Below are 16,519 nucleotides of genomic sequence, written 5' to 3'. Positions count from 1 at the left end.
TATAGAATTAACAGCAACAACCTGCATTTATATAGCACCTTTAATGCAGTAAGACATCCTAAGGCACTTCTCCGGCGGGTTACCAAACAAAATTTGACGCTGAGTGACCTGAGGAGATATTAGAATAGATGGCCAAACGTTGTCAAAGAGGTTGGTGTGAATGAGCATCTTTTAAAGGAGGAATGAGCGATGGAGAGGTTTAGCGAGGGAATTCCAGAGTTAGGGGTCTAGACAGCTGAAGGCACGACTGCCAATGCATTTCACAAGTTGTATAACTCACTTAATGGAAGAACAAACCTGCATTTTTGTAGCGCCTGGAGAGCATCTAACCATTTCCACTTGACATTCAATGGCATTACCATCGCTGAATCCCCCACTATCAATATCCTGGGGGGGGTTTACCATTCAATTCAACGTCAAGTTAGGAGCAATTCGAGCTTGGGATGCTTAAAAGGCTGTAATTGGAGGAACGCAAATAACTTGGAGGGATGCAGGGCTGGAGGGGATTGCAGAGATAGGGAGGGGCAAGGCCATGGAGGGATTTGAACACAAGGATGAGAATTTTAAAACTGAGGCACTGCCGCACCTGGAGTGATTGAGCACGGGGGTGATGGCTGAACAGGAATTTGGGTGATTTAGGACATGGGCAGCAGCGATTTGGATGACTTCAAGTTTACGAAGGGTAGAATGTTGAAGGCCGGACATGAGTTTGGGGTTGGAATAGTCTAGAGGTAACAAAGACGTTGATGAGAGTTTTAGCAGCAGATGAGCTGAGGCCTAGGCAAGCTCTGACGATATTACAAAGATGGTAGAGATTGGTGGTGGATGTTGGAAGGTGCTGTCGAAGGAGCCTTGGTGAGCTGCTGCAGGGCATCTTATAGATGATGCACACTGCTGCCAATGTGTCGGTGGTGGAGATGGTGGATGGGATGTCAATCAAGTGGCTGCTTTGTCCTGGATGGTGTCAAGCTTCTTGAGTGTTGTGGGAGCTGTACTCATCCAGGCAAGTGGAGAGTATTCCATCACACTCCTGACTTGTGCCTTGTAGATGGTGGACAGGCTTTGGGGAGTCAGGAGGTGAGTTACTTGTCACATGATTCCTAGCCTCTGACCAGCTCTTGTAGCCACAGTATTTATATGGCTAGTCCAGTTCCGTTTTGGTCAATGGTAACCCCCAATATGTTGATAGAGGGGAATTCAGAGATGGTAATGCCATTGAATGTCAAGTGGAAACGGTTAGATGCTCTCTAGGTGCTACAAAAATGCAAGTTTGTTCTTCCATTAAGTGAATTATACAACATGTAAAATGCGTGAGGACTGGTAACCTGCGTAGCCTCAGCTGTGGCTCAATGGTTAGCACACTGAATAGAAGGTTGCGGGTTCAAGTCCCACCTCTCGAACCTAGCATCGAACTCTAGGCGGATAGTCCTGGCGTAGTACTGAGGAAGTGCTGCAGTGTTAGAGGTGCCATCCTTTGGATGACACCTTAATCCTATTTGCCCTCTCAAGTGGATGTATAAGTTCCTGTGGTGCTTTTTCAAAAAAGAGCATGTGAATTCTCGCTGGTGTCCTGGCGAGTATTTACCTCTTAACCAACATCACTTGAAACAGATTATCGGGTCACATCACTGTTTATGGCAGCTTGCTGTGCGCAGATTGCTGCATTTTCTCCTTTACAATGCTTCAGAAGTACTTCATTGGCTGTAAGACGACTTGTTTTGTCATGAAAGGTATCATATAATTGCAGCTTATATAGTCACGGAGATCAAAAGACTAAAAGTCACTTGCCAACACTAAGAATCACCAAGCTGGCTATTAGGACCATTCCACCAAGTGTTGGTTACACCTGGGGGTTGGTATCTGGTGAAATAAAAGGAGGAGTAATACGGCAGCAAATCGTTTGATCTCATTGATGGTGACCAGGAAGCTATCACTGATTGTCGTAAAAACCCATCTGGTTCACTAATTCCCTTTTAGGGAAGGAAGTCTGCTATCCTCATCTGGTCTGGCCTACATGTGACCCCAGACCCACTGCAATGTGGTTCACTTTTTTTCAATCATTCATGGGATTTGGGCGTCATTGGCTAGGCCAGCATTTATTGCTCATCCCTAATTGCCCTTGAGAAGGTGGTGGTGAGCTGCCTTCTTGAACCGCTGCAGCCTATGTGATGTAGGTACACCCTGTTGGGGAGGAAGTTCCGGGATTTTGACCCAGCGACAGCGAATGAACGGCGATATATTTCCAAGTCAGGATGGTGAGTGGCTTGGAGGGGAACTTCCAGGTGGTGGTGTTCCTATCTATCTGCTGCTCTTGTCCTTCTAGATGGTAGTGGTCTTGGGTTTGGAAGGTGCTGTCTAAGGAGTTTGATGAGTTCCTGCAGTGCATCTTGTAGATGGTACACGCTGCTGCCACTGTGCGTCGGTGGTGGAGGGAGTGAATGTTTGTAGATGTGGTGCCAATTGAGCAGCTGCTTTGTCCTGGATGGTGTCAAACTTCTTGAGTATTGTTGGAGCTGCACTCATCCAGGCAAGTGGGGAGTATTCCATCACACTCCTGACTTGTACCTTGTAGATGGCGTACAGGTTTTGGAGAGTCAGGAGGAGAGTTACTCGTCGCACGATTCCTAGCCTCTGACTTCTCTTGTAGCCATAGTATTTATATGGCTAGTCCAGTTCAGCTTCTGGTCCATGGTAACCCCCAGAATGTTGATAGTGGGGGATTTAGTAATGGTAATGCATGGTCAAGGGGCGATGGTTAGATTCTGTCTTGTTGGAGATGGTCATTGCCTGACACTTGCAAGGTGCAAATGTTACTTGCCGCTTGTCAGCCCAAGCCTGGATATTGTCCAGGTCTTGTTGCATTTAGACATGGACTGCTTCAGTATCTGAGGAGTCGCAAATGGTGCTGAACATTGTGCGATCATCAGTGAACATCCCCACTTCTGACCTTATGATGAAAGGAAGGTCATTGATGAAGCAGCTGAAGATGGTTGGGCTGAGGACACTACCCTGAGGAACTCCTGCAGCGATGTCCTGGAGCTGAGATGATTGACCTCGAACAACCACAACCATCTTCCTTTATGCTAGGTATGACTCCAACCAGCGGAAAGTTTTCTCCCTGATTCCCATTGACACCAGTTTTGCTAGGTTTCCTTGATGCCACACTCGGTCAAATGCTGCCTTGATGTCAAGGGCAGTCACTCTCACTTCACCTCGGGAGTTCAGCTCTTTTGTCCATGTTTGAACCAGGGCTGTAATGAAATCAGGATTGGAGTGGCCCTGGCGGAACCCAAACTGGGCATCAGCGAGCAGGTTATTGCTAAGCAAGTGCCGCTTGATAGCACTGTTGATGACCCCTTCCATTACTTTACTGATGATGGAGAGTAGACTGATGGGGCGGTAATTGTCCGGTTGGATTTGAACTGCTTTTTGTGTACAGGACATACCTGGGCAATTTCCACATTGACGGGTCAATGAAATGGCCTCTGAAATGGCGCAGCAAGCCATTCAATTCAAGGGCAGTTAGTGATGGGTAACAAAGTCAGAAGCATTTTCCCAGGGTGGAAGAGTCCATTACTAGGGGACATAGATTTAAAGTGAGAGGAGAAAACTATAAAGGTGATGTGCGGGGCAAGTTTTTTACGCAGAGGGTAGTGAGTGCCTGGAATTCGCTGCCAGAGGAGGTGGTGGAAGCAGGTACGATAGTGGTGTTTAAGAGGCAGCTTGACAAATACATGAATAGGATGGGAATAGAGGGACACGGACCCCGGAAGTGCAAAATGTTTTAGTTTGACAGGCAATATGATCGGCGCAGGCTTGGAGGGCCGAAGGGCCTGTTCCTGTGCTGGACTTTTCTTTGTTCTTTGCCAGTGATGCCCTGATCCCATGAAAAAATGTTTTAAAAAATCACTGCTGTCCCTTCTGCTAGGTGCCCTGGTTATAAGGGACTAAAAACTGCGAACAGGTTTCAGTCCAACAGGGTTCCACTGCAATGATTCTCCCCGTGTCATTTACACCACCTCTAAACACAGTTTCTATTTCTTTTCTTGTTCCATTACCAGGCCCTTTGGCCTTTCACCCTCCCCCTTTTTCCTCATTAATTTCTCCTGTCTCCCGCCCGATTACAGATCTCCCCTTTTGTTCTTTTCCGCCCCTTCCCCCCACCTTTCTCTCCCTCGGCCTGAAACATGAACGCGACTTCTCTCTCCGCAGATGCTGCCAGACCTGCTGAGCACTTCCGGAATATTCTGTCTTTGTTTCAGCACCTGCAGTTGTTGTGCCTTCCCAGTAGTTGTAAGATTTTCTGTTAAGAGAGAGAGAGAGTGGTGCAGCAATGATTAATCAAACTCACAAATTGTGGTCCTTGCAGGGTGCCGTACTGGCAGTGCTCCTGTTGTCCTGGGAATGGAAGGTGAGACCTGGATCTACAGAGGAGGCCTTGCGGGGGAATTCCAGGTAATTTGATCACCGTTCGTCCCTTTCTCCTGTTTCTCCCTTTTTCCTGCTCTGGAAATTTAGTTTTAATATTCCTACTCTTGCGTTCAAATCTCCTTGTGGTCTCACCCCCTTCCTATCTCTGTAATTCCATCAGCTCTACAAGACTCCGAGAGGGAGATGGTGGCGTAGTGGTCATATCACTGGACTGGTAATCCAGAGGCCCAGGCTAATGTCTGTGGGAACATGGGCTCAAATCCCATCACACCAGCTGGTGGAATTTAAATTCAATTAATAAACCTGGATTTGAAAGCTAGTCTCGGTCATGGTGACCATGGTTGTTGTGAAAACCCATCTGGCTCATTACTGCCCTTTAGGGAAGGAAATCTGCTGTCCTTACCTGGTCTGGCCTACATGTGACTCCAAACCCACAGCAATGTGGTTGACTCTTAACTGCCCTCTGAAATGGCCTAGCCAGCCATTCAGTTCAAGGGCAATTAAGGGTGTACAACAAATGCTGACCTTGCCAGTGATGCCCACATCCCATGAAACGAACAATAAAACAGATGATCTCTGTGCTCCACCAATTCTGGTCTCTTGTTCATCTTTACACCATTGGTGGCTGTGCCTTCAGCTGCCCTCCCTAAACCTCTCTGCCTCTCTCCTTCTCTCCACTCCTTAAAATCTCTTTGACCAAGCTTTTGCTTACCTTTAGCTTCCCTGTGAAGCGGTTTGGGTGCTTTACGAAGTTAACGGTGATATGTAAATCCAAGTTGTGGTCGTTGATTGAGCTGATTGGCTAGAGTTCATGACTGGATGGAATTGACGGGGCGGGTAGCAGGAGGGCTACTTTCATGGTGTTGGATTCCCTTTGCTTTGGGGAAGAGGGTGTGTTCTCCCTCTGGCACACTCTTGGCTGCTGTTAATGAAGTTGATTGAGGAATAAAATATTGTCCAGGAGAGAACTCTGCTTATCTTTGAATTAGTGGCCGTTGGATCTTTCATATTCAACCGAGAGGTTAGATGTGGACCTCATTTTAGCGTCATTCATGTCAGACAGTGCAGCACTCCCTCAGCACTGACACTAGGAGTTTCAGTCTGGATTATGTACTCAAGTCTCTGGAATGGGACTTAAGCCCACAATCCTTTGGTTCAGAGTCAAGAGTGCTGCTCAGAGTTTGACACGGTGTGTACAAGATGGTTTTTTTAGACCAGTTCATTGAAGAACCAACTAGGGAACAGATTTGGTTTTGTGCAATGAGAAGGGGTTAATTAATCATCTTGTTGTGCGGGGTCCTTTAGGGAACAGTGACCATAACATGATAGAATTATTCCTTAGGTTGGAAAGTGAAGTAGTTCAATCCAAAACTAGGGTCTTAAACCTAAACAAAGGAAACTACGAAGGTATGAGACGTAAGTTGGCTTAGATAGATTGGGGAACTTCATTAAAAGGCATGAAGGTGGATAGGCAATAGTTAATATTTAAGGAACAAATGTTTGCATTGCAACAGTTATACATTCCTTTCTAGTGCAAAAACACAACAGGAAAAGTGGCCCAACCATGGCTAACAAAGAAATTAAAGATAGTATTAGATCCAAAGAGGAGTCTTATAAAGTTGCTAGAAAAAGTAGCAAGCCTGAGGATTGGGAGCAGTTTAGAATTCAGCAAAGGAGGACCAAGAGATTGATTAAGAGAGGAAAAAATAGAGTATGTGAGAAAACTTGCAAGGGACATAAATGAGGACTGTAAAAGCTTCTATAAATATGTAAGGAGAAAAAGATTAGTGAAGACAAATGTAGGTCCCTTACAGTTGGAAACAGGAGAATTTATAATAGAGAAGAAGGATATGACAGAGCAATTAAACAACTACTTTAGTTCTGTCTTCACAGAGGAAGACACAAATAACTTCCCAGAAATACTCAGGAACCAAAGGTCTAGTGAGAAGGAGGAATTGAAGGAAATTTGTATTACTAAAAAAAGTGCTGACGAAATTAATGGGACTGAAAGCCGATAAATCCCCAGGGTCCGATAATCTACATCCCCGGGTACTGAAGGAGGTGGCCATGGAGATAGTGGATGCATTGGTTGTCATCTTAAATTCTGTAGATTCTGGAACAGTCCCGGCAAATTGGAGGGTGACAAATGTAACCCCAATATTTAAAAAAGGAGGGAGGGAAAAAACAGGGAATTACAGACAAGTTAACTTAACCTCAGTGGTAGGGAAAATAGGTCTATTATAAAGGATGTGATAACAGGACACTGAGAAAATATCAACGGGATTAAACAAAGTCAACATGGATTTATGAAAGGGAAATCATGTTTGACAATCCCACTGGAGTTTTTTGAGGACATAACTAGCAGAATAGATAAGGGAGAACCAGTGGGTGTGGTGTATTTGGATTTTCAGAAAACTTTTGATAAAGTTCCACATAAGAGGTTCTATGACATCTCCTCCATCCCAAAAGTAAACAACCTGGTGCATCAGTCCATAGAATGGTTACCACACAGGAGCAGGCCATTCCTGCATTTCTGTGCCGTCTCTCTGTAAGAGCCTCACAGCTGATATCAAAATATGTTTCAAATTAAGGGGTCTTCCACTTAAAGATGGAGTTGAGGAGGAATTTCTTCTCTGAGGGTTGTTCGTGTTTGGGCTTCTTTCCCCCAGCGAGCAGCGGAGGCTGGGTCATTGAACGTAGACAGGTTTCTGATTGGCCAGGGAGGGAGTCGAGCTTTATGAAGGGACAGGCAGGAAAGTGGAGTTAACGCCACATCAGATCAGCCATGACCTTATTGAATGATGGAGCAGGCTCGAGGGGCTCAATGGCCTACACCTCCTTTCTCTTATTGGTCCAAATCCCCGTCCATCTCCCCGCAGCCCTTTTTTCTCTGTGGATAATTATCCAATTCGCTTTTGAAAGCCATGAATGAATCTGCCTCCACCACACTCTCAGGCAGTGCATCTTCACCAATCACTGCATAAAAATGTTCTCCTTCGTGTTACCTCTGGTTCTTTTTACTTCCGCCAGTATCCTCTGGCTCTCGACCCTCCAGTTGGGTGGAGCTCCGGGATGATGTGGTGGGCCAAGTTTAACCCAGTGTCTACTGTGCATTATAAAGGAATGGACGCAGAGACAATGACTGCTGTCCCCTTGTTTACAGATGATGCTGCCAGTCACCAGTAGCAGTGATCTCTTTAACCAGCCTCCTCCGCTCTTCCCCACTCTGAAGTCTTACACCATTCGACCGTTCTTTCAGGAGGACAAGGTAGGAGCATCAGCTCATAATGGGGGTCTTGGGAGACTGAGTGAGGCAGTGGGTGGGGAGGTTGCCCTCTCATCAAGATAACTTTGAATGACATCCCAGCTGATGATGAGATGAAAGCTTTACCCCACTCTGCTGAATGTGTTTGATGGGGACAGTGTAGAGGGAGCTTTACTCTGTATATAACCCCGTCCTGTACCTGTCCTGGGAGTGTTTGATGGGGACAATGTAGAGGGAGCTTTACTCTGTATCTAACCCCGTGCTGTACCTGCCCTGGGAGTGTTTGATGGGGACAGTGTAGAGGGAGCTTTACTCTGTATCTAACCCCACGCTGTATCTGCTCTGGGAGTGTTTGATGGGTCAGTGTAGAGGGAGCTTTACTCTGTATCTAACCCCGTGCTGTACCTGTCCTGGGAATGTTTGAAGGGGACAGTGTAGAGGGAGCTTCACTCTGTATCTAACCCCGTGCTGTACCTGCCCTGGGAGTGTTTGATGGGACATTTCCTCCAATCTGGTCTTTTACATATTCTGGATTTTCCTAGTGTCTCATTGGTGGCTGTGCCTTCAACTGCCTAAGGCCTGAAGCTCTGGAATTTGCTCCCTCAATCTCTCTGCCTTGCTAACTCTCCTCCGTCAAGATCATCCTTCAAACCTCCCTCGGGTGAAGGTTTTGGTCATCTGTAATGACGTGGCGCAGTGTGAAACATTGTCTTATAATGTTCGTGTGAAGAGTACGTGTGCTGTTTTACAGTGATACAGGTACATTGTCACTGAGGATGCTGAGTTGTAATAGCTCTGTTCATGTCCGCTCTCTTGTTACAGAACGCTCTGTACTCCGTGTGCAGGGAGATGCACAACGCCAAGTCACAGGAGAAAGATCAAGCAGATGTTTACCCTGATCTGATTGGAGACAGGTAACTATGGATGGAGACTGGAATTGTGCAGCTTATAGAAAAAGAAGTGTGTAAAAAAAACAAAAAAAAATACTGTGGAATTTGGAGAAAGTGCGGGGAATAATCTCCTCTTCGAAGATTCTCGGGCATTGGGGTCATTTCCAGGTCCCAACTCCGATGGCATCTGAGTCCCATCCACCTGAGTGATTTTCCAGTAAATGAATTTCCAGCACCCCCACCCCCACCCCACCCCCACCCCCCGGTCCCCGGGAACCCCGTCCAATTAGGGATGGCGGGCAGGCTCTGCAGGTGGGATGGCGAATCGACCAATCGGTGCGCGCGAGGCTGTGGATGGCCGACAACTCTGCCAGGAGAGGTGGGCGCCGCCGATGTAGGTGGGCGACCACGGGTGCTCCTCCAGGTGGAGGTTCCCTCTGAAGATTTCTTATAATGTTTAAAGTAAGTGGGGCTGCCGTGCCAGGCCCTCAGTGTGGAGAGGGAATCCCTACCACAAGATGGGGTGTTTACGCAGCTGTGGCCCTTTGACAGACCCGACTCTGTGGAGGGATGGGGGGGTGGGTGGGGGAGGGGGGGTGGGAGGGAGGAGGGTGGTGATATTTAAAGGAGGCCTCGCTGGCCCCCTGGTTGGCTGCTGGGAGGCATCCCCCAGGCATTGGCCCACCTTCAGCTTCAGTGGGGTGGGGGAGAGACCATCGGCAAAACCCAGGCGGTGTGGCCAATCTGCCCCAATTGAGAATTAGCTGCTCACCACAGCGGGGTGGGTAGCCGGTGCCAGTCAGACCCTCCCTGCCTGGAGCAAGATCAGACTAGATCCTCTCATTCTGCCCCCTCACCCCGCGCCCCCCAAACCTGTCTCCTCGGGACTGGGCAGATTCCGCTCCGTATCGGAAGTGGATGAGGAGAATTTTTTTCTCCTTTGAGGGTCGTGATCATTTGGAACTCTCTTCCTCAAAAAGGCAGCGGAAGCTGAGCCTTTGAATATTTTTGAGGCGGAGGCAGGTAGACTCTTGGTAAGCAAGGGGGTGAAAGGTTATCGGGGTAGGCGGCATGTGGAGTGGAGGTTAAAATCAGGTCAGCCCTTATTGAATGGCGGAGCAGGTTCGAGGGGCCACCTCCTGCCCCTAATTCGTACGTTCGTACAACGTCATGGAAGGTATCGAGGGGAACTCCTCCGTTTTTCTGTATCTCCGCGTAAGTGACAGTCCCTCAACTCTGAGCTCCCGAAGTATTCTAGGATCCAGGGTGGGGGAGGCCGTGTTGAGAATCCTGAAGGGATGAATTTACCTGCTGCAGCGTTCCCAGTGAAGCCCAACGCAAGACGGAGGGTGCAGCACCTCATCTTCCCACTCGGAAGTTTCTAGCTTTCTTCACTTCTGACGGAAGATCATCCCAACCTGGAACGTTAACCCTGTTTCTCTCCACAGATGTTGCCCGGCCTGTTGAGCATTTCCAGCATTTTCTTTGTTTTTTTTTGACTTCAGATTTCCAGCACCCGCGGTATTTTGCTGATTTAATTTGTTTGGTTCCGACGGCCGGCGAGTTTCCTCATGAGGTCTTGTCGCTCGCCTCTAGGTTCCTGGGCCGTTTCCTGACTCTGTGCCCCGACTACTGCTTCGTACTGGAGGATGAGGAGGGGGCGTGCAGCTGTGCCTGCGGAGCCCTGGAGGTCCGGTCGTTCCTGAAGGGGTGTGAGGCGGCTTGGCTTCCTGCCATGCAGGAGAAGTACTCCAAACCGACAGCCCTCAATAACCTTACTCTGACACAGGTGAGGGCTTGAGAATTCCTGAGGGAACAGGTCAGAGAGGGAGCAAAACAGAAAAATCATCGGGTGTCATCGGGAGCCGACCAGTGGACGCTTGGGGTCCGTGTCTGATTGAAAGATAGAAAGGCTTGCGTTTATATCGCTTCTTTCACAAACTATGTTTGTTACGACACAAAATTCGAGCTCATTGGATTGGGGGTAATAAATGAGCATGGATTGAAGATTGGTTAATAGACAGAAAACAGAGAAACATAGACAATAGGGGCAGAAGTAGCTCATTCGACCCTTTGAGCCTGTTCCACCATTCAATATGATCATGGCAAATCATCTATCTCAATGTCATACTCCTGCTCTCTCCCCTTACCCCTTGACGCCTTTAGAGTCTAGAAATCTATCTATTTCTTTCTTAAATGTATTCAGTGACTTGGCCTCCACAGCCCTCTGTGCTAGAGAATTCCACAGGTTCACCACCCTCTGAGTGAAGAAGTTTCTCCTCATCTCAGTCCTAAATGGCCTACCTCATATCCTTAGACTATGACCCCATGTTCTAGACCCCCAGCCAGAGGAAATATCATCCCTGCATCCAGTCTGTCCATCCCTGTCAGAACTTTAAATGTTTCCATGAGACCTCCTCACATTCTTCTAAACTCCACTGAATACAGGTCGAGTTGACCCAACCTTTCCTCATACGACAATCCTGCCATCCCAGGAATCAGTCTGGTGAGAACTTCGCTGCACTCCCTCTATGGCAAGTATATCCTTTCTTAGGTAAGGAGACCAAAACTGCACACAATACTGCAGGTGTGGTCTCACCAAGGCCCTGTTAGCTGCAGTTAGACATCCTTGCTCCTGTACTCAAGTCCTCTCGCTATGAAGGACAACACACCATAAACGGGATATTTTTGAGTTGGCAGGCGCTAACTAGTGGGACACCATGAGGATCAGTCCTGATGAGTGCAGGATGAAATGCTTTGACAAAATGTCTTTTTTCTGCTGAATGTGGAAATTACTGGGCAATGTGCATCATTCATAAAAATATCTCTGATGTTTACGGGTTATACAGGAAGAACAACTGCTTCCAATTGTCACACATTATTTATTTTACTTTCAGGAGCTGAAGATGTTTTTCCACAACAAGATTCCCAGTTTTCCAGATTCCTTACTCTACCACTTTCCCTCGCTTATCCAATTGAATGTTCAATCACAGATGCTGGATTCCAGTGAAGCCAGGAATTTGGTTATCTGCCTCATGTCTGCACTAAAAGCTAATGGTGGGTGATCTATAGGTTCTTCAACTAATACAAGAACATTTAGGAAAAGCCCATTAGGGTTAACCAGTCTGTTCCACCTGATTGATCAAACCAACCTGTCCCTTGGTTTCCTTGTATCCATGTAATTCTTAATTCCAAATCCCACCCTTCGCCCCGTGTCCCTCCGACCCTTCGCCCCGTGTCCCTCCGACCCTTCGCCCCGTGTCCCTCCGACCCTTCGCCCCGTGTCCCTCCGACCCTTCGCCCCGTGTCCCCCCGACCCTTCGCCCCGTGTCCCCCCGACCCTTCGCCCCGTGTCCCCCCGACCCTTCGCCCCGTGTCCCCCCGACCCTTCGCCCCGTGTCCCTCCGACCCTTCGCCCCGTGTCCCCCCGACCCTTCGCCCCGTGTCCCCCCGACCCTTCGCCCCGTGTCCCCCCGACCCTTCGCCCCGTGTCCCCCCGACCCTTCGCCCCGTGTCCCCCCGACCCTTCGCCCCGTGTCCCCCCGACCCTTCGCCCCGTGTCCCCCCGACCCTTCGCCCCGTGTCCCCCCGACCCTTCGCCCCGTGTCCCCCCGACCCTTCGCCCCGTGTCCCCCCGACCCTTCGCCCCGTGTCCCCCCGACCCTTCGCCCCGTGTCCCCCCGACCCTTCGCCCCGTGTCCCCCCGACCCTTCGCCCCGTGTCCCCCCGACCCTTCGCCCCGTGTCCCCCCGACCCTTCGCCCCGTGTCCCCCCGACCCTTCGCCCCGTGTCCCCCCGACCCTTCGCCCCGTGTCCCCCCGACCCTTCGCCCCGTGTCCCCCCGACCCTTCGCCCCGTGTCCCCCCGACCCTTCGCCCCGTGTCCCCCCGACCCTTCTTCTCAAACCCTCCCACCCTGCTCCCTGTACCATTACCCCCCTCGCTCCCTGTACCGTTACCCCCCTCGCTCCCTGTACCGTTACCCCCCTCGCTCCCTGTACCGTTACCCCCCTCGCTCCCTGTACCGTTACCCCCCTCGCTCCCTGTACCGTTACCCCCCTCGCTCCCTGTACCGTTACCCCCCTCGCTCCCTGTACCGTTACCCCCCTCGCTCCCTGTACCGTTACCCCCCTCGCTCCCTGTATCTTTCCCCCGCTCACCGTTTGATTACCCCTCAGTATCATTACCCCCTTGTTCCCTCTATCATTCCCCCACCCCCTGTATCATTCCCCCCCTCGCTCCTTGTATCATCCCTTCCCCGCTCCCTGTATCATTCCCCCTGCCCTATGTATCATTCCTTCCATTCCCTGTATCATTCCTCTCCCCCACTCCCTGTATCATTCCTCTCCCCCATTCCCTGTATCATTCCTTCCACTCCCTGTATCATTCCTCTCCCCCATTCCCTGTATCATTCCTCTCCCCTCCCTGTATCATTCCTCTCCCCCACTCCCTGTATCATTCCTCTCCACTCCCTGTATCATTCCTCTCCCCCACTCCCTGTATCATTCCTCTCCCCCACTCCCTGTATCATTCCTCTCCCCTCCCTGTATCATTCCTCTCCCCTCCCTGTATCATTCCTCTCCCCTCCCTGTATCATTCCTCTCCACTCCCTGTATCATTCCTCTCCCCTCCCTGTATCATTCCTCTCCCCTCCCTGTATCATTCCTCTCCACTCCCTGTATCATTCCTCTCCACTCCCTGTATCATTCCTCTCCCAGCTCCCTGTATCATTCCTCTCCCCCATTCCCTGTATCATTCCTCTCCATTCCCTGTATCATTCCTCTCCCCTCCCTGTATCATTCCTCTCCCCTCCCTGTATCATTCCTCTCCCCTCCCTGTATCATTCCTCTCCCCTCCCTGTATCATTCCTCTCCCCTCCCTGTATCATTCCTCTCCCCTCCCTGTATCATTCCTCTCCCCTCCCTGTATCATTCCTCTCCCCTCCCTGTATAATTCCTCTCCCCTCCCTGTATCATTCCTCTCCCCTCCCTGTATCATTCCTCTCCCCTCCCTGTATCATTCCTCTCCACTCCCTGTATCATTCCTCTCCCCCACTCCCTGTATCATTCCTCGCCCCCATTCCCTGTATCATTCCTCGCCCCCATTCCCTGTATCATTCCTCTCCCCCATTCCCTGTATCATTCCTCTCCCCCATTCCCTGTATCATTCCTCTCCCCCATTCCCTGTATCATTCCTCTCCCCCACTCCCTGTATCATTCCTCTCCCCCATTCCCTGTATCATTCCTCTCCCCCATTCCCTGTATCATTCCTCTCCCCCATTCCCTGTATCATTCCTCTCCCCCATTCCCTGTATCATTCCTCTCCCCTCCCTGTATCATTCCTCTCCCCCATTCCCTGTATCATTCCTCTCCCCCATTCCCTGTATCATTCCTCTCCCCCATTCCCTGTATCATTCCTCTCCCCCATTCCCTGTATCATTCCTCTCCCCCACTCCCTGTATCATTCCTCTCCCCCACTCCCTGTATCATTCCTCTCCCCCATTCCCTGTATCATTCCTCTCCCCCATTCCCTGTCTCATTCCTCTCCCCCATTCCCTGTATCATTCCTCTCCCCTCCCTGTCTCATTCCTCTCCCCCATTCCCTGTATCATTCCTCTCCCCCATTCCCTCTATCATTCCTCTCCCCCATTCCCCGTATCATTCCTCTCCACTCCCTGTATCATTCCTCTCCATTCCCTGTATCATTCCTCTCCCCCATTCCCTGTATCATTCCTCTCCCCCATTCCCCGTATCATTCCTCTCCACTCCCTGTATCATTCCTCTCCCCCATTCCCTGTATCATTCCTCTCCCCCATTCCCTGTATCATTCCTCTCCCCCATTCCCTCTATCATTCCTCTCCCCCATTCCCTGTATCATTCCTCTCCCCCATTCCCCGTATCATTCCTCTCCCCCACTCCCTGTATCATTCCTCTCCCCCACTCCCTGTATCATTCCTCTCCCCCACTCCCTGTATCATTCCTCTCCACTCCCTGTATCATTCCTCTCCCCCATTCCCTGTATCATTCCTCTCCCCCATTCCCTGTATCATTCCTCTCCCCCACTCCCTGTATCATTCCTCTCCCCCACTCCCTGTATCATTCCTCTCCACTCCCTGTATCATTCCTCTCCCCCATTCCCTGTATCATTCCTCTCCCTCATTCCCTGTATCATTCCTCTCCCCCATTCCCTGTATCATTCCTCTCCCCCACTCCCTGTATCATTCCTCTCCCCCATTCCCTGTATCATTCCTCTCCCCCATTCCCTGTATCATTCCTCTCCCCCACTCCCTGTATCATTCCTCTCCCCTCCCTGTATCATTCCTCTCCCCCATTCCCTGTATCATTCCTCTCCCCCACTCCCTGTATCATTCCTCTCCCCCATTCCCTGTATCATTCCTCTCCTCCACTCCCTGTATCATTCCTCTCCCCCATTCCCCGTATCATTCCTCTCCTCCACTCCCTGTATCATTCCTCTCCCCCATTCCCTGTATCATTCCTCTCCCCCATTCCCTGTATCATTCCTCTCCCCCACTCCCCGTATCATTCTTCTCCCCCATTCCCTGTATCATTCCTCTCCCCCATTCCCTGTATCATTCCTCTCCACTCCCTGTATCATTCCTCTCCCCCACTCCCTGTATCATTCCTCTCCCCCACTCCCTGTATCATTCCTCTCCCCCATTCCCTGTATCATTCCTCTCCCCCATTCCCTGTATCATTCCTCTCCCCCATTCCCTGTATCATTCCTCTCCACTCCCTGTATCATTCCTCTCCCCCACTCCCTGTATCATTCCTCTCCACTCCCTGTATCATTCCTCTCCCCCACTCCCTGTATCATTCCTCTCCCCCACTCCCTGTATCATTCCTCTCCCCCATTCCCTGTATCATTCCTCTCCACTCCCTGTATCATTCCTCTCCCCCATTCCCCGTATCATTCCTCTCCCCCACTCCCTGTATCATTCCTCTCCCCCATTCCCTGTATCATTCCTCTCCCCCATTCCCCGTATCATTCCTCTCCCCCACTCCCTGTCTCATTCCTCTCCCCCACTCCCTGTATCATTCCTCTCCCCCATTCCCTGTATCATTCCTCTCCACTCCCTGTATCATTCCTCTCCCCCATTCCCTGTATCATTCCTCTCCCCTCCCTGTATCATTCCTCTCCCCCATTCCCTGTATCATTCCTCTCCCCCATTTCCTGTATCATTCCTCTCCCCCACTCCCTGTATCATTCCTCTCCCCCATTCCCTGTATCATTCCTCTCCCCCATTCCCTGTATCATTCCTCTCCCCCACTCCCTGTATCATTCCTCTCCCCCATTCCCTGTATCATTCCTCTCCACTCCCTGTATCATTCCTCTCCCCCATTCCCTGTATCATTCCTCTCCCCCATTCCCTGTATCATTCCTCTCCCCCACTCCCTGTATCATTCCTCTCCCCCATTCCCTGTATCATTCCTCTCCACTCCCTGTATCATTCCTCTCCCCCATTCCCTGTATCATTCCTCTCCCCTCCCTGTATCATTCCTCTCCCCCACTCCCTGCATCATTCCTCTCCCCTCTCTGTATCGTTCCATCCTGCTCCCTGAATTGCTGTAATGCCTCTTTCTCCAGCCACACTTCTGATTATCTCTTCAGTGTCTTTCCCTGGGCTCTAATTCCACCAAGCTCTCACTCTCTGGGTGACAGCGCGCTATTAGCTTCCCTGTTTGCAGCTAACTGCTGCTGCTTTGTTTAATCTCCCAACTAAAGACCAATCTTTAAAAAAAAATTCTTGTTTTTGGGCACCACTAATAAGGCCCACCTTGCTCACCCCCATTGCCCTGAGAATGTGGTCTCATCAAAAGATAGCACCTCGGATAGTGCAGCGCAATGTGGAATTAAATGGCCAAATCCTAAGAATAAATAAAAACAAGGATTTGTCCCTTGACAAACCACCATAT

The 16,519-nt window shown here is 50.0% G+C and overlaps 1 protein-coding gene across 1 annotated transcript in view; it reads left to right on the top strand.

Annotated features, from left to right (window-relative positions):
• LOC144688336 (protein O-GlcNAcase-like) overlaps nt 1-16,519 on the top strand; it is a 56,264-nt gene that overhangs the window by 36,833 nt on the left and 2,912 nt on the right. The window contains exons 11-15 of the mRNA XM_078554771.1: nt 4,370-4,455; nt 7,595-7,699; nt 8,519-8,610; nt 10,183-10,375; nt 11,484-11,643. Coding sequence (XP_078410897.1) covers nt 4,370-4,455; nt 7,595-7,699; nt 8,519-8,610; nt 10,183-10,375; nt 11,484-11,643 — 636 coding nt within the window. The remainder of the gene's footprint in view (nt 1-4,369; nt 4,456-7,594; nt 7,700-8,518; nt 8,611-10,182; nt 10,376-11,483; nt 11,644-16,519) is intronic.

This window comes from Cetorhinus maximus, chromosome 1 (assembly GCF_964194155.1).
Source record: "Cetorhinus maximus chromosome 1, sCetMax3.hap1.1, whole genome shotgun sequence".
Taxonomy (NCBI): Eukaryota; Metazoa; Chordata; class Chondrichthyes; order Lamniformes; family Cetorhinidae; genus Cetorhinus; species Cetorhinus maximus.
This window is presented reverse-complemented; position numbering and strand designations above follow the sequence as displayed.